Source organism: Tympanuchus pallidicinctus, unplaced genomic scaffold, assembly GCF_026119805.1.
Source record: "Tympanuchus pallidicinctus isolate F22 unplaced genomic scaffold, pur_lepc_1.0 scaffold19, whole genome shotgun sequence".
NCBI classification, from domain to species: domain Eukaryota; kingdom Metazoa; phylum Chordata; class Aves; order Galliformes; family Phasianidae; genus Tympanuchus; species Tympanuchus pallidicinctus.
In genome coordinates, this window is record NW_026294710.1 from 9,278,951 (window position 1) to 9,301,007 (window position 22,057).

At 37.5% G+C, this 22,057-nt stretch overlaps 1 protein-coding gene across 6 annotated transcripts in view; it reads right to left on the reverse strand.

Annotated features, from left to right (window-relative positions):
• SEMA3D (semaphorin 3D) overlaps positions 1 to 22,057 on the reverse strand; it is a 143,910-nt gene that overhangs the window by 60,265 nt on the left and 61,588 nt on the right. For all 6 annotated transcript variants that reach the window (XM_052681031.1, XM_052681032.1, XM_052681035.1 and 3 more), the window contains exons 4-7: positions 10,833 to 10,895; positions 9,042 to 9,161; positions 4,899 to 4,992; positions 1,518 to 1,646 (exon numbers count right to left, since the gene is read on the reverse strand). In XM_052681031.1, the coding sequence (XP_052536991.1) occupies positions 1,518 to 1,646; positions 4,899 to 4,992; positions 9,042 to 9,161; positions 10,833 to 10,895 (406 nt within the window). The remainder of the gene's footprint in view (positions 1 to 1,517; positions 1,647 to 4,898; positions 4,993 to 9,041; positions 9,162 to 10,832; positions 10,896 to 22,057) is intronic.

Consider the following 22,057-nt stretch of genomic DNA (forward strand, 5'->3'; position numbering starts at 1 on the left):
CTGCTCATGAAGAAACATTAATAGCATGAAGAAATGCTTGGAACTGGATATTTAAACTATAAGTTCTTTTGGACTGGGAACTGAGCCCTCTTTCATTGTGCTATAATGCTCATCGAGGTGGATCTGTACTAACGATAACACCAGATGCTCCTTATGAGCACTTCCCAATAAATCTTTATTTCTGGGATATCTTAACATCCCTTAGGAAAGAAGCTACTCTAACTGCCTTTCCATACTAAATACCAGAAAGCAGCCAGTGATAAAATCAGATGTTAGATATAATTATTAGAGACAACTGCCTCCTGGATGGACTCATGCTGGCTCACCCATACTGCACACATATCAGTTCTGTTCTATGGAATATTCAGAAATGAGAGGGAGAAGAAAGGTGAGGTGGAACAAGAGAGATATTAAGCCATACACTTGAAGAGCACAGGAGATGGAAGTAAGTAAAGTTAGCAGAATGAAGTGTGAGATCTTTTATCAGTCCACAGGACTACATCTATTTGGACAGGTAAAAAGTGGCTTTTCTGTTATTCCTCATCCACCAGGAGAAATCTGGCAGTTACGGAGCCACAACTAGACAGCAATATAGGGCAAGAACTTAGGTGGAAGAATAAAGAAGTAGAGAAATAATAAGAACATTTCCTCTTGTTGAGGTCTCAAAGAGTTAAAAGGCAAAATTACGTCTTTCAGAAGTTGTCTGCTGGGAAGAGAACTTAACCCTGTGGTCAGCAGGCCTGGATTTACAATGCATCCATAGTTACACAGGCAGCCTGAAACAGGGCCAGTGTTGCCACATCTTTAAAGACAGCTGACAGCTAAAAGGGGGATGCTTTAATTGAGCAGGGTTAGCCTGTGAGCGAAGTTTTCCATGTTACTCTGTGTGTGGTTTGAGACTAGTTGAGTGTAAATGCAGCCAGTTTTTTAGAGGGTTTACTAGCTCAGAATGTTTTTAACGGGCAAGGAAAAGCAGTATTTTGTTTGGGAAGCTATTTTAGGGTGCCCGTAGTGGTTTTAAAATGATCTTCACAGCAACAAAGAGTATTTTTCCCCTCTATAAAGGAAAAACAAAAACAAAAACAAAAAAAACCTCCTACCTAAAAGCACTGAACTTTCAGTCTGTCATTTCAACATACTTTAGGAAACAGTTTTAAACAAGTGATTGGAAAAAAAGTTTAAAAAAATTATTCCAACAAAACTGGAAATGAAAGCATTTTAGTCATGATAGTATTCCAATTACAGGACTATATACGGATATCTAGATTAAAGACGGAAAGAACTATTAGGTCCTACTTTCCTCCTCTTTCCTTAATTAGCATTTTCACCTCTGACTTTTCTCAAGTGCATTTTTGTTCCACTGAGCTTTCTCCAAAAAAGCCTACATAATCCAAAGATACCATGATACAATATCTATATTTATACTTACTGGGTATATATTTATTTAAGAAAGGGGCTATTAACTTCAGAGAAGCAGAGACAATGCAAATGACAACAGCATATGTTTGGGATCTTACCAGTAAGCCAGTAATGTTCAGAAATGTCAGTTCTGATGTAATGGTGGTCGTGAGAAGGGCCCAAGGAACGTGTTAGAGCAGTGTCTTTGCCAAGGAAATCAGAAGCTGTTCCAGCATAAAGATACTCATCTGCAAATGAAAAAGCGATGAGGTTTCCACATACATAAAGTAAACAAATTAAAACTTTGTATTTTGTTGGGTGAACAACACCTGTGTCTAATTTGCCTATGAACTAATTTAATACTTTGAAGTGTTTTTGTTACTTTATTGGGATTTGTGGTTTTATGAAATTACTTACATTTGAACGGGTATAGTATTTGTAATTGTATCCCTGAGAAATTAAGGAGTCCATTTCTGATTTTCAGATCTTCTAGGCAACCAGAAAAGCAAATCCCTCCAGGCCTTAATGAGGATACAGCTAAGGACATAATGGCATACCTAAACCAAGCATCTTGCTCATTAGCACTGACCATGAGCCTGCAGGCTGTAATGCAGACACAACCACCTACCGATTCAAGCTAGCCTTTGTCCCAGCCTTGTCCCACCACACGTGGCTTGGCTGCTCCTGGGCTTGAACTGGGAATTTGATGGATGCTCCACTATAGGAACTTCATGGCTTGGCAATTTCCTGGAGCAGGGATCTCTGCCCAACACTTCATTCACAAAGAGGAATTCAGGCACTAGGGGAATTCTTCTCAACTATGTAGCATGTTAATAGTAAGAATATGGCTATAGACCCAAATTGCGATCATTTTAACACAGTGAGTTGTTCCACTAAAATAAATGAGACATCTTGCTTGAATGAGGCAGCCAGAAACTGTCTCACAAAGAAATGGTATTTATAATACTGCACAGGGTGTTTGCTACAACTGCAGCTACTATTTATTTTTCTGACATCTTTTTTGGGACTGTAAAACTACACATATGTAAGAATTGCACAATATTTTCTGCTTTTCTTCAAATCTCAGTATCTTTCTAAAAAGAAGCAAAGAAACGGTATTGTTGTGAAATTAACTGCATTGTGCATTTTGCAACAATTCTCTTTTTTTCTTTTTCTGTAAAAATAACAAGATTTATCAGGTAGGGGAGCTTTGTTTTTTTTTTTTAATGGCTTGCAAGAAGAAATTTCTTCAGTTTGAAAAAATAAAGAACGTTCACATTTATAAATAATAATCATATAAAATTCTGCATGATACATAAAAATATTTTTCTAGATTTTCTGATGTTGTGAGTGGAAACATTTCACAAGATATTTCAGTGAGAAGCCCTTTGTTGAGAGTGAATTCCAAATAAATAACATTCAATATAAATCATAAATATTGTGTGGTTTCATTTGCAAAAGATGTAAACACGCTTAAAAAATAAGACAAAAAGAAAACAAAATTAAGCAAAAAAAGAAACAAACGCACAACCACTGACCCACAAAAAAAGATCCGTCAGCTTTCTTTTTGCTTCATTATTACTGTTATGTATTATTTCCATGACAGTACTGGAAAGCTCATCTCTCAGACAGCATGTCGCCTTTGTAAAGAAACAATAGTGCGTTCAGAACAGTATTTGTCATAGTGAAGAATGGGCAGAGTAATTGGTGTTTGCTAACTGACAGGCACTCAGTGATCGATAAATCCAAAGGACTAACAGAAAATGCCCATCCTTGCCCAGGCTCTGCTGACAAGGCACTTTCAGCACTTCTCATGGCTTTTGATATCTCCCAGTCCATGTTCCAGTTATTACCAGAATGGTTTTGGTGAGTGGCAGTTTGTAACAGAAGATGGATGACAAACAGGTGATTTTTCAGTTAGAAAGCCTGGATTTTCCAATGGCATATAATATAGTATTGTATTTTACTTGGGGTAAAATGCTGTGTAGAATTCAAAGACAGATTAGATATTTCTACAAAGAATGAAAACGCTTGCATTTAACCACTTACAGGAATGGAAATATATGACAATATTAAGCTCATATTTATACCTGATTACAAATGCTTTCTGAAGGATGCAAATAATATTTATTGCTATTTTGCAGATAAATAAAAGCAGGTGGAGGGAAACACTAAGAAAGCTATTCCTCTTGCCAGTACAGAGATGGGAACTGAGCTCCCCTGAGCCCCAGTGCAGTATCTTATCCATGAGTTATACTGCTCTCCTAGCACTTTAGGAAATAAAGTAATCATCCAAAGATAGGTCAAGAACACATTCTCTGGTCAGGCCTGTAACTCTTTACAATGCTCCTTGTACAGTATAGTGAAGCACTTGATATCAGGCATAGCACAGGAAGGGATGCTAAAACAACCCAATTACCAATTTTATCTAGCCTGAAAATTCTTACATACTGAAGATTATGTTTTAGTTAGCAAAGCACAGCAGCTTCTTCAGCTCGCAAGACTTAATAGAGAAGTCAGTGCACTAGTGTGCTACTAGAATTAGCCAACACTATAATAAATCACAGAGCTACACTGCATTAAGACAAAAAAAAAAAAAAAAAAAAAAAGAAAAGAATAAAGTTTCTAGAATTCCATTTTAAAAATAGACTTCACACTCATTAAGTAGTACTAGGGGTCCCTGAAAAGAATAAGCACTGACTTTAATCTATTGTTTTTAATAAAGGAAGTCCTGCCCCGTCTGTTGGGTCACAATCGCAAATCATCTATCTTATTATCAGAGAAGAAAGACTGAACATTAGTCATATTCTTTTTATAACACAGTGACCAATACTTCAAAGCATTGTCACCACTGCTCTTTGGTTGTAAATGAAAACGTCATGGTGCTTCACTCTTATCTTGTATTCATAGGCTTGATGGACAAGTTAAATGAAAATTGTCCGAAGCTATGAACCAAACCATGACAAAAGTGTCTCTTATAGTGGTTTGAAATCTGGAGGTCAAGCTGACATTCCTCCGTACCAAATGTCAGACCACACAGTGCTGCGATGCACGCAGCAGGCAGATTGCGCTATCTTGTTCCTAGGCTTCCAGCTTCAGAAGTGGCTACTCAAGTAAATAGAAGCCTCAAAAATGTATTTATGGAAATAGCAGATGTCAGCAGACTTCAAAGGGCAGAACATATTGATAATTGCAGAAAGAGCCCTAGAAGCACTTGAAACTTTGTCTGTCCATGTGTTGGTTTGTCTTTTTTGTTGCTAAAGGAGAAATGACTGGGTGAGGACGAAACCCTGCTCAGCTGGCAGAGACTTCACAGTCACTTCACTCAGGTTTCTCTGCTTTTGTTGATGTGTTTCCAACTTTTGGTGTCAGCAGACTAAAGGGTTCTCCCAAGTCCCAGCACACAAACCAGCATCAGAAGCATAAGCGGTGTCAGAGCAGAACTGCTGGTGACATCTGCTGAGCCTCTGACCCCTGTAACTGCTCTGATGGTTTCTTACCTGCCATCACTGATGCAAATGGCTGCTGAGGATCGAAAGGACATTTCAACCTGCCCGACTCCAAGTTCTGAGTATCCAGCCTGAATATTGTTTCCTGAGAATAAATACATATTCATTATCCTGGTGTGGCTGCAGAGAAAAACTCACTCAGACAAACTGCTTTGCTAACAGATTAAGTGGAGGTGTATTATATCACACAGCGGTCATCTTAGAGTTGATGTTTACAGTTCATACTTCTGTTTTACATCTGGATTTTTTTTTTTTCACTCATCATTTTTACGTATCTTGCTTACTCTACAGTGAAGAATAAATCTTCAAAAAATATGATTTTCAGGAAGAAAAAAAGATGCATTGTTCATTTCAATTCAAAGTAGAGGCTGAATTGTGCTTAAAAGGCACTAGTATCAATTTAGGAAAGTGCTAATAGACTATGTTGCAACAGGAGACCCAGAAGGGATTCTGGCTGACTCCTAAATTTCTCCAGGGTCTGCTGAATAATGTTCATGGCAGGCACAGTTCAGCCCCTTTAAATAGGAGCAGCACGTGCTCTCTTTTGTTATTTTAACAAGGCTAATGATACAAGAGATATTAGAATAAATCCCTCCTTGTAGTTCCCAAATACAGCCATCAATGCTTGGGTGACGCAACAAGGGTACAGAGGAAGATAAAGGAAATAAGTTACTTAAAAGTCATTCCTTATGATTTCAGTGGTCAATTTTGCATTTTTTGATTCAATTTTTGTAAGCACTGCTTTGAAGTTTTACTAGTTTGGAACAGCCCAAGTGGACATTTTCACATATTCCTTTCATCAGTTTTCTAAAAGCACACGTAACTGAAACCCACAGTGTATCCTTCTGAAGACAAACTGGTTATTAGAATGAGTAAAGTCTTAGTAGGTACAGAGAGATTATTTTAAGAATGTTGCTATTAGAGAAGGGAGACTTCCTGCTGAGGTGTTGTTAATGTACTCTCCCATGGAAAGTGGCATTCAGAATCCTACTGGCAGTCAGGCATCAAATCATTATGGGTTTAATGTTTACTGCAGAGGCACAGCTTTTGAAGTTAGTTAAAAAAGAAATATCTATGATTTAAAACATTATGTAAAAGAGGGTGAAGTGACTTTGTTTCTATAGTGGATTGTTTCTGTAACTTCGACTTGCAAGAGAACTGAAGAGTGCAAATGACAGCTAAATATGCCCAAAGAGATTCACATAGAATTAGACTTCACAACACATTTATTCAATTTATGCTAAGCATACATCAGACTATAAATAACCAAACATTGCTATTTCATCGAGATGTCTTCTAAACCCCATAGGCTCAGAAGACAAGAGGCCAGAATACTGAATAATTAAGGTTCTTGCTTAAGAGGGAAAAAAATCAATTCCAATCAGTGGAGATAAATTCAATTTCCTGCAGCAATTCTCGCTGCTATAAAGCAGAATTTAATAGTTAGACAAGAACTATTGTTATCCTCTCAAACATCTGAGATATCAGGTAAACCAAATTATCAGGCTACTTAAATGCATTCATCAAGGACAACACTAAATTAAAAACTGAGCATTGTTTTGCTGACAATAGAATATTATTGTCCCATTCTCATTTCTTCTAAGAAATGCAGCCCTGATCTGCTCAGAGAACCTTCGTGGTATAACACACGCCAAGAAGCTTGTTCCTATGTCCAGGAATACTCAAGAGACTGAGGACTCTGTAGATCACTATCAAACACTCCAGACTTCAACCACACAAATTAAAGGACACAACCACGTATTCATGCAGTTAACCTCTTGCTTTCAGTCTGGACAAAGATTTCAAAGAAAAGAGCGTCCCTTGGAGACCTGTGGCTAAGAGCACCGGATGGGCCAAGCCTCTTCTTCATCAGCCAAGAGAAGTTTTGGCAGTGACTTCAGCACTAGCGAGGCTAGGACTTTAATCCCCTTTAATTGTGTGATCCTGTAAGAGATTTGTATGGCTTCAAAAGCAGTGTGTGCTGTGGTTTTGAGTCACCTGATCCATACCCCTTTCCTGTCTGCTTCTGCAGCATTGGCAGCAACCAGCAGGGCACTGGGCAGATCCTCCAGCAGCTTCCAGAGGTCAGCAGGGTGCTGCCTGCTTTCAAAGCCCTGTGAGACTACCTCAGGCTCTGGCTCTCCCAAGCATCCCACAGCTTCCTAGAGAGGCTGCTAATTATCAAACATTCATTATCCATTCTTACAAATCAGAGCTTAAAAATATCTAAAATAACAGATCTGCAACAGGACAGCTTTGAATTTCCACACAGGATTTGTGGCTTCAGTTCCTACAACCAGAAGACTTCTCCAGCTGCCTGTCAAATTCAAGTCAGTGTGTTTCAAGAAGAGTGGACTAAGGACTCTCCTACAATGTCACATTCATCTGGACAGGCAGTGGCTATATTGCTGTTTGGAATCCTAGGAGGAACGGGAAAACATATCTGATGCCATTCAAAGTCTGTTTCAGTAGGATGTTGCAGAAGAGACGCATCAGCAGGAAAGTTGTAAGTAGTGATGAACGCTGAACAGCTCACTGCTGCAGCTGAGCAACCACTGAGTGCAGAACAGGCAGAACTGGGAGACAGAGGATTAGGAAATACAATAGGTTTCTTCTTTCATTTCCTCTCATAAGGTAATTGGTCATATCTAATTGAGACAAACCCCCTTGTCTAGACTGACCGCCAGACTGAACAATCAGGCCAAATCCATAATTTTATAATGTCTGATGAGAACAACCAACAACCAACAACCATCATAATGAAGTTACAATGGGACAGTGAATAAGACAGCTCACTAATGACTGAGAGGTAAACCAGAACCTTACACTCTTGCTGAGAGTTGTTCTGCTCAGTTCAGCTGTGGACATAATCATTCGAGCTGAGGAATCAGAATGATACAAGAGATGTAAAGCTTCAGTTGTTTCAACTGGAGTAATCAAAGAAATGAAGCAAAGAAGACTAAGTTGTTTCTTTGCAAGCCCAACTGTACAGCCTGTTCCAAACAGTACCAGGAGAATTAACAGCTTATTAGGGAAAGAGTACCATCATGCATATTTCAGGCAGCTCTGTAACTTCAGCATTCTCTGGTCAGCCATGGTCTCACATAGGACAATAAATAAATAAATAATAAAACCTTCACCCCCTCCCCCCCCTTTTTTTTCTTTTCTGTAAAGCATTTGCCATCGATTTTGTCCATCAGCATATATCCAATGCATACACACTTGAGCTTACTGCATTTAATAACATATCGTTACAACTCACTTTTTATATTCTACAATTTCATCTAGATACAAAGAAAAGGGAAAGCTATTTCTACAGCAGTGCAGGAAGCCTGCACTACAGGCAAATAACCAGACAGGTCATCAGACACTGTCTAAGAGCAGAGCCAATGTTATAAATATAACTAAAGTGTTATACGTATAGGAGTTAAAAAGAGACTTGTGTACTAAGTGGCTGCTTGACACAACACCAAAATGCTTCTGTTGTGGGGGTTACATCTCAAACATTTACCACTTAGGATGGAGATTTCTTTGTCACCAGCAAATGAAGTCCAATCAGCTGCTAACTTCAGTGCAGGAATTCAACACTAGTGACCGAGGACACCCAGCACTTAGCGACAGGGCTGCAAACCATCTGCAAAGGCCTGAGATGCCGCCCTTCAGCTTAGACTTAGAGACCATTTACAAACTCTGAATTACTCTTGTGCACAAGGAATAGGAAGCCATCCCTGAGGAGCAGGAGATATGTGTACATTAGAAGATAGAACAACTAATGTCATCTTGAACTCTGTGTGTATGTAAGCAGAAAGTATATGCGGAAATGACTTACAAGAAAGAAGGACATCTGGGTTAAATGTGCTCCTCACTTACTTAATCATGTGGAAGTGTCATTCTGAAGAACTCTGTGTATTAAGCCTTACCAAGGAAAGTGCTTTGTTCAAAAGCGATATGCACATATCGAATGTGAGAACACGAGTTCCTGTCTGACCTTCAAAATTCACCATTTACTCTGTTATTTACGCAAGCTGCTGTCAGTTCATTTTTTACACACTTGCATGGTATTTCCCAATCTATAATGAATGCTAGACAAAGGTTACTCCTTGACGTATTAGAGTAGTGAGAAAATTAAATTACCTCTTTGTGAGTGCCAAGTTCAATGTACCCACAGAGGGGGTGAAATGCTCCTGTGCCACAGACATAAACATGCGTTCGGTTGTAGGGCTGAAGGACCCTAATAAAATTGGCACATTCTGTCTGTTGCAAAGAGAAAAGAGAGAAATGTTAATTTTCATGTTTATTTTTCACTTTCACAGTCTTGTGCTACGTTTTAGCCTTAGGATCCTTGTATTTAAACTTAAAACTACTGTAGTAGTGATTGTTTACTAAACAGTTCAAAGTTGTGATAGTTAAAACTTCACAGTGGCTGTGTATCAGACAGCTCATCAATCAGACTTGCAAGCCCTTCTTTTGTAATGCTTACAGGCATGAGGAGCTATGTGGTAACAGAGCAGATTGGATGACGTCTGCTCAGCTCATGCTGTAGACATATTTCTAGTCAACTGATGTCAGATAGCCACCAAATTTGTCTGCCTATAGATCCTTCTGCCTTTGCTCCTGATCGACGATTCTGCACAAGCTTTAACACCAAAGATTACATGATAGAAAACTCTGTGGCAATCAAAAGGACTTCAGCATACTTCCAGCGGGATGTTTTGTGTGAGTGACCTCTCTCTGCACCAACCACATCCTGCTGGTCACTTTTATTTGAATCCTTTGGGAAGCTGAAGCTTGTCCTGGCTTTAAGTGGACTTGGCTGTAGCTAGTAAGCAGTCCAGATGGCTTAAGTCCATATGCTGTAAGGGTGTTGCATTGGTTGATTATGAAGGCCTGTTGTAGGCTTCCCCAAAATTGAAGAAATATAAACAGATACAACAAGGTATTTAGGAAGATATACACAAGCTACCAACCTGCACCTAAGTGAGAGGCAAACTGCAGAAGCAGTGCAGGATTCAAAAAGGAGAAAGTTATAATGTATGCCAAAAACAAATATTCCCTCCTCTGGTCTTTTTCCTTTTGTTTAGGTACAGAAATATATCAGTATAAATCCTCCATAGAGACCAGTATCAGAACTTTCCCAGTGCTCAGAAGAGGTGTTGTTTAGCCCTTGTCTGCTGTAAAGATAATAGTGGCAATAAGCTAGGATAAAAAGTTTAAATTCCTGAGACAAGAGGAGAGAGAGTATTTTGAGCTGGGCTCTACCTTAGTAACAGACAGCTCAAGAGAAAACACAAGATTTGTGGAGAGGAAAGGAAGAAATTTTATTATACATCCAATAAATGTTTACATTTATTGGACACAATGTAATCTGCGCCATGTAAAGAAGATATGAAAGTTTTATTGTATATATGCTTGTATCTTATATACACAGAGATTTCTGTAAGATTTGTGGTTTCAAAGCTATTAGGTCTGAGATTTTATTTTAACCTTAACCTCAGTTGTCTGCAAATTAAGTTAATTTGTAATGTCCGTTGCTGCTCTGTTTCGTTAATCAATTATAATGGAGTTACATTCAGGATAATTTCCAAGAAAAGAGCAGTTCAATGAGAAGGAAAGGATTTCCACAAGAAAAATATTTCCCACAGTAAAAGTCAGAAGGACGTCCATTCATCTATCAATTGACTTCATTATATACAAGGACGGCTAAAACACTTGCTGTTTTTAGTAGTGAATATTTTTCTAGAAGCATTAACATTTAAAGAGATCATGATTTTTAAATGACTCTTCCCCCTTTTTTTTCCAGTTGGTTCAGGAAAACAAAACAAAACAAAACCTCAAAAACTTACAAACAGATGTAGTGCATTTAGAAACAAATATACAGATGTGCAATATTACCAGCAGTAACAAAAATATGGAGACTGTACTTACATGGGCATCTTTCCCAGCTAGTTTGCATAATTCCAACTTTTCTTTTGCTGCAGGCCAGTAAATCTGGAAGATAGTTTAAATAAGACAAAGATTATGAATAATACAAATAGTCCTGTGACTACTGATAGTTTAACTACCTCCATGAGCAGTTAAAACATACTTATACATGTTGAAGAAATTTACATGAGTAGAAGTGAACCTGGCTTTGAAAACAGTCTTCCACCAGAAGTATCAAGGCTTTAAAGCAAACTCCTTGTTCTTTGTTGATTTCTTCATGGTGCATATCTACTTTTAATAAGTGCTCAGTTAATCCAGATAGAACACCTTGTAAGTACTCTGAATAGCATGCTTTTCTTAAAGATAAGATGAGCCAAAATAACTAGAAATTGAACTGACTGCAGAACTAGGCAATTCAATTTGTAATGAATTTGGTCCAGTGAACACGGCAAAGCAATTTTAAAGAAATAGCTCGCTGTTACTACCAGTGTCCAAATGAAAAGAGGTTTTGTTCAAAAAACTAAAGGTAGGTGAAGGGAAATTCTCAGAACAAGAAGTGCATGACAAAAAATTAGTACCACACAAAAATATTACTTTTCAACAATACCAAGTGTACTGAGTAAAGCATACAGATTTTGAAAATGGAATATATAAGCTTAAAAAAAAAAAATCATATACCTTATAATAATTTTCAACATAAAATATTACCAACTTTCTTTCTTCTTTCATCTGTACAATTCTGTAAATTAGTTTTTGGTGTAAATGATGGAGCCAGATGACAAATCACTGTCAGTTACTGTAACCTCAATGATATTAGTGAAAAATGTAAAAGAAAAACTGCTAAGGTTCTGGTTCATTGCTTTCAATTAAGCAGTAAAAATTTGTTATTGTTATTTTTCAGATTCTATTTAATTCAAAAGATAAATTAAATATAATTTTTTCCAGAAGCATCATGCTGAGCACAGATTTATTTTTTTTTCCCCTGCTTATTTTGACAAAACAAATGTACAGCCAGTCCTTGTGATTAACAATAACAAATCACAGTATTTTTTGATCAAATATTGGTTAGGAAATTGTTTCAAGTTCCAGAAACTAATATGCAGATTACTAGTAGTTAGAGATTTCTTTTTACTCTTAAGCCTACAAACACTTTCTAAAACTTTAAATAATGCCATATGATTAAACTTAGAGATTACAGATAAGATCAAAAACAATGATTAAAGATAAAAAGCATTAAAAATTGTCTTTCCGTAAAGATGTATAACTCAAAAACATGCAAGAGAAAGTAGTATCTATAACATTCCCTTAGGTTCACCCAGCTGTTGGCACCTTTTAAGATGTGCCTTGCCCCTTACATAGGTTCACACCCTAGGATGGAATGCTAGAGTGTCCTATGTCCAATGGTGTTGTCACAACCCCAGATACAGAGTGTTCTCAATATTAGAGCACTCTTATTTCATTCCTTTCTCTTCTCTTTTCATGAAATGAAAATGGATGTGGTTTTCTGCAAGGAAATCAGTTCTCTTTCTTTCTAGTGAATTCACAGGTGCCTTTGTGATTAGAAGCTAATAATAAAGATAATGTACCTTACGTTATATAAAGCTTAAGTAAATACTGCTGTAAACAGTTGAAGTTAATGATAAGGCAGTACAACAACATCTCAACACTGGAACACAACTTCATTTTCCCAGAGCATTTTTTCTGAGTGATGTCATTATAGAATCTAGGTATGAAAACACAACTGGAAATCAGCTGCAGTGGTATCTTTGGATTACACAGTGTACAACTCCAGAAAGTAGAGCAGGAAGTACTGGGAACTTGGCAAATCCATTGGGAAGAGCTGAAGCTAGTGCCAGTGAACTCAACTGGTCTCTGCCTGGGCAGAGTGGTACAGCTTTGCCTTGCAGCACTGGTCTGCCACAAGTGTCACTGTGTTAAGCAGAAGGAGAGCTCGATGCTTAAGAAGTGCTGCTGAAGAAAGAATGATGAAAAATAAACTGATAGAGGAATATAAGATCAGGGATGTCCAAATGTCTAGGTAGTCTTAAACTGAGATCTGATCTTCAATTGTCTTGCATAGAAACTTCATACCCAGTTCTGCCCACACAACTCCTATCCACAACAGAAAAGGTTATTACAGAAAAGGGTCTTTGAGGAATCTTTTATTTTGGTTTTGGCAATGTTTAGTTGTCTGGTTATGTAGACAAGATCTCCATCAGCAGCTTTCTGAAAATACCTGCCTCTACCCTCCAACAACACAGCAGTACTAGACATTTGCTTTGGGAGACCTAGTTATATTGGAAAGCAGCTATTTGAAGGTATCATATATATTAATGGACTCCACCTTCAACTCTTGTTGAGATTCCTTCACTGGTCATTGTGTTTGTCATGTAGGTTGTGCAATTCAGGATGAGATACACCTCCTGCCTTTGTGACTGAAGACCATTGTCAATTATGACAGAAAAGTCATTTGATTCTCATTCTGGCCACTCAACAGACACAGTGTGTAGCATTATGCAAAACCACATTAGTCAATGGAAAGCATAGCTAAGCGATCCAACTAACTTTAAAACACAAAGGAATTACAGTGATATTTATTTGCTTTTCATCTGAGAATTGAAAGGTTCCCAGAAATAGTCATTTCTAAACTGTAACAGATCAAGCCAAGTGCATAATACAATAAGTGCATATCAAGATACTGTATAACTTCAGGTTTAAAACAGTACAAATTATATATATATATATAATGATCCGCATTTGAAATGTCTAGATAAATCTTAGAATAGCTATGTGTAATTGCTCAGCTTAAGAGAATGTAACTAGTTGAAATTCATCAACAATATACTTAAACAGGATCATGTTCTTCTCTTAAGCTTCAGTTTATTATCCTTGCAAAATACCCATATCAAAATTCCAAGATTAGGGCTACTGTCATGATTTCCCAATTGTATCTTTTACGGACCAATTAAAAAAAATAAACCTTACCATTACTTCTAAATAATTGTATAAATATTTTCTTAAATTTAGCAACAGAGAAGAAATTAAAATCTCCTAATAAGTGCAAGCTAATTTTTCTCTTGGCAGAATGAAAGAAATCCTCCCAGGAATACAAAATTAAGTAATGCAGAAGTGTAGGACAGATAAGGTATCACATTAAAGGGTAGCTGGAAATTGATTTCTGATTAAAACAAAACATTAGAAACCACAAAAATCCTTTTCAGATCAGAGGTGCAGTAAGTTCTAAAAGTAAGCAACATTTTTCCTTCCTCTAAACAAGCATTTTTACTGCAAGAATAAAGAGAAAAAACAAATTTTTAAAAATACAGATGCTTAATGTATATAAATTGTTAGATAGATGCTATATTACCATTATATGTATCTACAAAGATACAGTTCTACCCGTTTCATTTCAGCTGCCATCTGTCATGAATTAACAATACTGGTTAAGAGTTAATATTTCCCTTATCTTTCTTTATCTCTTTCTCAACCCACTTCTGTTTGTAGAGTAGAACAGTCTATAAACTCTTTGGTGAAGTGATGGCTCAAAGACAGAATGCTGAATTCTGATTTAAAAAAAAAAATGCTGTATTAAATTGGAGGTTATCATTATCATTTCTAATGAAGCTACTAAATCTAGCATGATGCAGGGCTTTTCCAAAACACTGGAAGATAATACATATTATCAGTGCGCGCGCACACACACACAAACACACATAACAAACAAACAAACAAAAAACAGAAGAAATTAAACATTTCTAAGAAAATTACAGACCTATTTGCCTTATTTCACCTTTTTGAAAGTTTTCTATAGGAAAGTTCAATAGGAAAGGGATAACTTAAGTTTCTAACGAATATCCAAATTGTATCACACTCAATATAACTTGGTGAAGAGTTATTGTTCCTGGCTAATGTTATGCCTTTCTTTAAAAAGACAGTTGAACTACGCATTACTGTAGAAGAACTCATCAGAGTTCCAGTAAAGTATTTTGTAAGGTGCAACACAGAAATATCAATTTCTAATTAGCTGAATTAATCGTAGTTCTGCTGGGAAAATTTATACTTTTTTAATTAAAAAATAGTCTGATAGGTATGGAGCCTGTGGCAGGAAACTATTCATGGAATTCTTAAACAAATATTGGCAGAGTTCATTTTATTTCACATACTCTTCAGTAGTCTTTACAAAAACAAAAATAAAAACAAAACAGCACTGCAACAAAATCTGGAGATGACACAAAGCTGGGAAGTATCTCTAATACAAACAAAGACGGGTAATAATCCACAGGAGGAATAAAAGGATTTTGATGACAAGAATTATAGACAGTAAGATGAAATTAGTGTAAACTGGTTGTAAATAAAAATAGATCATAGATTAAGAAAAAAATCTGAAAGACCAGAGAAATGAGATTCTGGGATTAAAGATCTTTCTACAGAAGTTGCATGAAGCATTCCACAACACTTTTTATAGCAGAATTGGATGGGGTTATTAAAGGAATACCTGCAGCATGAGCTATTTGTTTGTGACAGTGAGACCAATTGACCAGCATGATTCCTCCCATTCCCATGTCGCCGAGATAATCATGCCAGCAATGAGCACTTGAGTGTTTCATTGAGGTCGATGGCTTTCAGCAGCCCTGGAGGTTTCACTGGAACCTCTCGTGTGCTTGACATCGCACACGTGCGTCAGCACTTCTCTATCAGCAGTCTCTGGTACCAGAAACCCCAAAGTGTTTTGTTAGTGGTACAGGTAGCACCAGCAGGATGCATCCCTATCTGGAGTGAAACACATCAGCTGACTGCTGTGTCTTGTAACACGCACTCACTGAATTTGATCCCTGTGAAGAAAGCCACTACTTCCTCTCTGTTTTGAAGGACTAAGAAGTGGGTCGAAGCACTTAGTGGAAAACACATTGCTTTTAAGCAGCTGCTTGATACAAGCACAGAAAGCCTGCTTCCTTCCCTTGCTTTATTCTATGTACTACTTTTTGTTGTACTGATGCTTTAGAGAAGAAGGCATGGAATAAAATTATAGCATCCCTGCATCCAAATGTCTCATTAAGACTTTGGGAGTCATGCATAACATAACTCAGATGCTCAAGCTCAGTAATATTAATGTATTTTCTATATGACAGTTCCAAATGAAGCACTCAAAGAACAAAGGCAGATAGATCTGTAAGCTTATAATCACACTGGCATATGAAAATGTGCTCCCCCTGAGAAATTTTCCTCCATGAGACTACTTCTCTGCACAATAAAAATAAATAAATACAACAAGATTGGATTCCTTACTTAGTGTAATGCAATCATAAACCAGATGCTGTAAAGAGAGCAACCGTATCAAAAAATGTTGAAGTAAACCAAGAGACAGTACAACCCCAGCTATGCTCCTACCCTACCAATTTTAACACTCAGATTTCATTTTTCCCACTAGTAAAATGAGAATAACGGCACTTGCAATTTTCTCTCCTTTATGTTCCACTGCCTAAGAAATTAATTAATGGCTGAAAAAAGGAAAATGTTAAAAAAACTAGGAAGATCAAGGAGCACTGAGAATGATGTGACAATGATCGAATGAAAAGACTGTCACTGTGTTTCGTATGACACTATCATAAATATCACAGCCCAATACCTCAACAGTAGGTGTTCAAAGATCACTCTCTAGGAATCAGAACATTTGTTGCTTCTGTATACTGACTCAAGGTCACATCACTGCTAGAAGTTTATTGAATTTCCCAAGGAAAAGGGAAAGAATTTCCCAAGGAAATGGGAAAGAATTTCATGCCTTTTTAGTATTATTTTGCTGAAAACAAAGAGCGTTCTAATTAATGGGAAAATGAGCTTTAGCATACTATGCAAGTGTACCAGTTGGTCTCTAAATACCTCACATCTGTTGCACTCATCTAATTTGTATGGGAAGTCCATAACTTGGGAAACTGCGGAGATTGTTCTCATACACAACTCTGAAGAGGAAGGTTACCCTAAGAACTTCTTGTAACTGGTTCCTACTGTACTTGCCATACTCTGGAATTCAACATTTTAAAGTCATGAGTAAACAAAGGAAGTTCAGATATCTAAGTTCCTTATCTGAATTTTTCCCTGTATTTGAAACCCAAACAGACTGTCTCTAGAACTAAATTTTTCACCTTTCTTTTTAACAGTTTTATCAAAGGTTAGCTAACTCCATGGACTACTTAGAGACTCCTAAAAGCCAGGCTAGTGTTCTTAAATCTCTGTTACTTTAATAACTACCACAAACCTTCCTTCTTTCAACAGGTATTCCTACATCCGACATGCTAATTCCCACAGCTGAGATATGCCTCCAGGGAGACGTTTGACAGAAATTTCCAACTCCAATTATTTTATAGCAACAGAAAATCAGATCCCTGAAAGATTTGATATGGCACAGGGAGAAGAGAGGATATAAAGATCAACCCAGATTGATTTACAGCACTGTGGGAAACACAAGTGTCAAGGTATATTATTCCTTATTTTATCAAGCTGAATTTAATGCCCTTGGAAGTCAGAAGAAAACAGTTGTGCATTTGGATAACACACTCACAGACTTAGGATAGCTTAAATTTGGCAAGTGGTTGTTAAAGAGAAATGCTTGAACTAAACAAGTTTACATTGCATCTGCCTGAGTGAAAGAGAGATCTAAACTTGTCGCAGGGCTTTTCTTAAACTCCAAACACAACTGCAGGAGTAGCCAAGGCTTTCAACATCCAAGGGCTTTCTGAGAAGTGCATTTTCAGGTGTACATTAAGCAGGTGTGAAAACATAAAGAAAACAGACCAAAAGCTGAATTCATTTACACTGGATTAAATCTTGAAAGGCTTTAGTGCTTTTGCACTTCATTTTCCACAGTATAACCACAGCCTATCATCTGTTTCTCCTAGAAAGAAACCATACAACAGGACTTTTAGTGTAAATGGCATTTTTTCTGACCATGTTTATCCCTTCAGACTAAAGATAAATCCTACCTCTGAAAAAGTCAAAGCCCAGTATGGGTTTTCAGAAAGCAGGATATTGGCTGTTCTTTATGCCAAAATACAGGTGTAAAATATAAAAACAAGAGGGGATGTTTATGGAAACACAATTCACAGCAACAATGCAAAAGGAAATAACAGAGACACTCTCTTCCACCTAGGATCACTGTCCATCTGGCCACATACTGCTTTCTCCATGTTTTGCCCATAGATTGTTGTTCTGCATCTGTAAACACTGGTTGAAAGCTTCCTTGTATACACAGATCCCTAAATTTAAGCCTGTTAAACAATGTTACAGACTCTAAAGGTTTGCAGATCTTCAGAGCAACATTTATATATATATCAATGACAGGGAAAATCCAGGGGATAGCAAGCACAGCCATCACTTCTATCTCTGGATGTCCCTGACCTGAGAGACACTGTCACAGCTCTTTCTTACGCACTTCCTTCTGTAGCCATTGCTGACAGCTTTTAGAGACAGGTCACTAAACTACACACATATCCAGTAGCAACAGTCTTGTTTCACTGCAAGTGATAGGCAAAATTCTTCCTGTATGAGTTTTGGAAGGGTGGGAAACTAACAAGCGAAAATGAGTGCCTTATGTACTGCAACACCCAGAAAACTTACTTCTGAAACAAAAGTAAGTCAATAATTATGCCTTTAAGTCCTGGTAACTAATTCCTTATGCGTGAAGAGTCAGATCATGCCCCTGTCAGATTTCAGCATCTTCCTGATTCTTTTCTTGGGAAAACTAAGAACAGTGTTCTCCAAAACAGATTTATAGCCATCATTCTCCCCTGCCACTGGGCTGATTTTAACTTAATCAAGACTCCTGTATGATGGCACAACCAAGTCTTAATTCAGTGCTGGCTAAATTCCCATTGGTTTCATTCATAACTTAGACACTTCTATAGACTGACAGGTTTCCCAGAACAATGAAGGTATCTTGAGGATGTTGTTTTAAACATATATGCATACGCTTTTTCATACATACCCATCCTATTGCAGAGATAGGTGGGTCACACTGCAGATATCACACAGTGATAATAGTGTTGACACACAATCCCATTTTTGCAGTTAATAAGCAGAGAGCTGTAGAAATGCAAATAACTGCTTTGCAAATATTTTGTAAGTGTTTAGCCATCTGATACGTATATACATACATGCATATTTATTCTTTACTGTGAACTGGACACAGATAAAATCAATAGAAAAGAAGATTGAAGGATAAGATGCAAGACAGCTGCACCTGGCAATGACAAAAAGAAAAAGAAAAGAAAAAAAAAAGCCCAACAACAAACACAAACCGAGGATGCTCCAAGCGACAATTTGTGACCCAGTGCCAATACACATTGGAACAGATGAAAAAAAAACTGACATGTTTATCTATTTGGCCCACATGTGGCTGAGTCTTCTAGCACTGACAGCTCCTGCAGGTTGGCAGCTTTTCAAAAGCTTGTCAGGCCTTGATAGCATTCCTATTCCTGCAGAGATGGGTGGGGTCTTGCTGCAGATTACACAGCGATAATAGTGCTGACATATAACCCTACTTGCACTGGTAGCAAGCATGGGAGTTACAGAAACATGCAGAATTTCTCTGCATCTAGTTAATGTGTTTGCCCACTTTGTTATGTTTTGTATTTCTTCTTTATTTATTTTATTAAGAAGTAAAATAACAAAGAGTAAAATAACAAAGGTTTTAGACAAACTCACATGAAAATTGCATTCACCAAAATAATATTTTCAACTGTATCCCAGAGTTTAGGATTATTAGCAAATTCTTTCCCAGATTTCCATTCTCTTGTGCTCGTAAAGAATTCTATTTTGATTTGTTTTACACCACACGTCTTTTATTTATGGCATAGTTGTCTTCATTTCCTGGGTTCTGGTAAACACAGGAGGTAGCTTCTTTTATTTATTTTACACTATATAAAAAACTTGCAATATTTGTAAGGCATCTCAGTTCTTTCAAGAAAAGACTATGGCACAGATAATGATACTTCTGCAAAAGAGACTACAGGCTTCTATTCGGAACAAGTTCATAGAAATTATATCCCCAATAAATAATAAAAAAAAAAAAGACATTTTCCCCTTATTTATTTGTAGATTGCTGCCATTTTAGTGTTCTGCATTTTTCTCATTCTGTGGTACTTTTCTGTTATACTACAGTTTTCTGTATACTACAGTTGCTAATGCTGTTTCATAATAAGGTTTGCAGGCATTAGAAACTGGGTGGATTTTTTTAAGCTACCAGCTAAGGAAGTTTTCAACCAATTACACAATAAATTGAATAAAACCTACAGTGATTCAAGAAATTGGAACTCCAGAACAACAACTGATTTATTGCACCAGGAGAAAAATATACATATATACACCAGGAAATAAAGCCCTAACTTAATATATTTAAGTTAACTAATTTAGGTAAATAATTAGGTTGCAAAAAGGAAGTTATTAAATGATCTACGTATACATTCGAGAGGGGAACATAACACAATGCTTTGGATGTTTATTTGATTACTGTCCCACAAGCATGAATATAGAGCCTCACATTCTGCAATATAATCTTTCCAAGTAGTTATGTCCACAGATGGAGTTTTCTGAGAGTAGATTGTTTGGGACACTGACTTGGCTTTTGGGTGTATCAATAGTTACTAATGCAACAAATATCTAAAACTGAGAGCTTTTTTCTTTTTTCTTTTTTTTTTTCTTTTTAATGTAATCTGAACCAGAAGACACTTAATATTCTAATGAATTACCGTCATTGGAGAGGCTGCCTTGTCAAGCAGCTCCTGCTCCAGGAGAGGACAAAGGGCACGCTTCAGCCCCTCGCAGCCCCGACATGTGTGGTTTCCTCGCACCAGGAGAGCCTGGCAGCCGGCCGCCTGGCCCCGCGCCAACCCAAACCACAGTCAGTCTAAACACAGCGCCGGCAAACGCTGCTTTCTGACACTTCCCTGCTACTGGAGTGTATCCTTGAGAGCTGAAACCTCGTCAGTGACTGAGATTTATACAGTAATGACTTCCCTCATCTTTGCTCTCCCCTCACACGCTTCAAACAGCCCAGCACTGAGGAACAGAGGAGAAAAGTTTGGGCAACATCACATCACAGGCATGTGCCCAAGTAGGCACGTTCATAAAGTCGCTGGACTCCCATGGAGACCTTGGAAATGAGCACATCAGGGTGCTTTGCAAAGGTTTTGTGTCACTTTTAGCTATTTAAATACACTTTGCCTCAATGTTTTGTCTGAAAGGTTTGAGACAACCTAAAGAGTTAAACAGAGAAGTATTTGAATTCACACAATATTTTCCTTACTCTAGATATCCTCTTGGTTTTGAATTTTATTCCCTGCTTTCAAGTTACCACAGATACACAGGCACACATCTGTTCAGCTTACCAAACGCAAATTTTAATTCAGTCTTAGCTCTGCAATACCTCTACCAAATGATACTCTGACCACCAACAAATCCTCATAGCTTAGTCTGCATTCTGCACTTCTAAGAAAGCTCAACATCCATAATAATCAATGGTGGTTTAGCTAAGGTGAAAATGTTACTAGTTTGAGCAGAGTGGTGTGAACATCTCCAGAAAGCTCTGAAGTAATCAATCTCCTCTGAGCATAATGGGAAGTGACGGCACTCAGCATCTCTCAGGAGGCCACTGGCATCACACAGTAACAGGATTCTGCTTTTCACACAAATAATGGTTGCAACTGAAAGCCTTTGCTAAAAATCAATCTATGGTATCAAAATCTGTGACACAAATGATGCTGTTTTCACTACGCTGGCCTGAAGAGGTGATGATTCTTGAGTAAAATACTGAGATGTAAGATGCATATGAGGTGTCTCATATGGCATCCCAGGGAAGAAATCTGTAACAATCTGAGTTTTAAAGAAAGCAGTGTGTGGAGCACTGTAGAATTTGAAATAAGATATTCAGCTGGGTACTAGAAACCCTTGTATATAATGACGGCAAGTGTTGTACTCAGACGTGGGGCAAAATCATCTCCCGTTACACCTGTTAAGCCCTCTGCTGCCATCGTATTAATTCAAGGTCAGTTCTCACTTCAGAGCTGACAGAATACAGTCATTTAAAACCTCCTGCTGGTGCTTAAGGAAAATATCAAACAGCTGAGAATTTGAATTTTCTTTAGTAAGGAGAATGCCTGGAACAAACAGGAAAGAAGTTTTCATGCATGTTCCTGTGCAAGCATCTGTTTCTTATACATAGTAGTTACTTGTGCTTA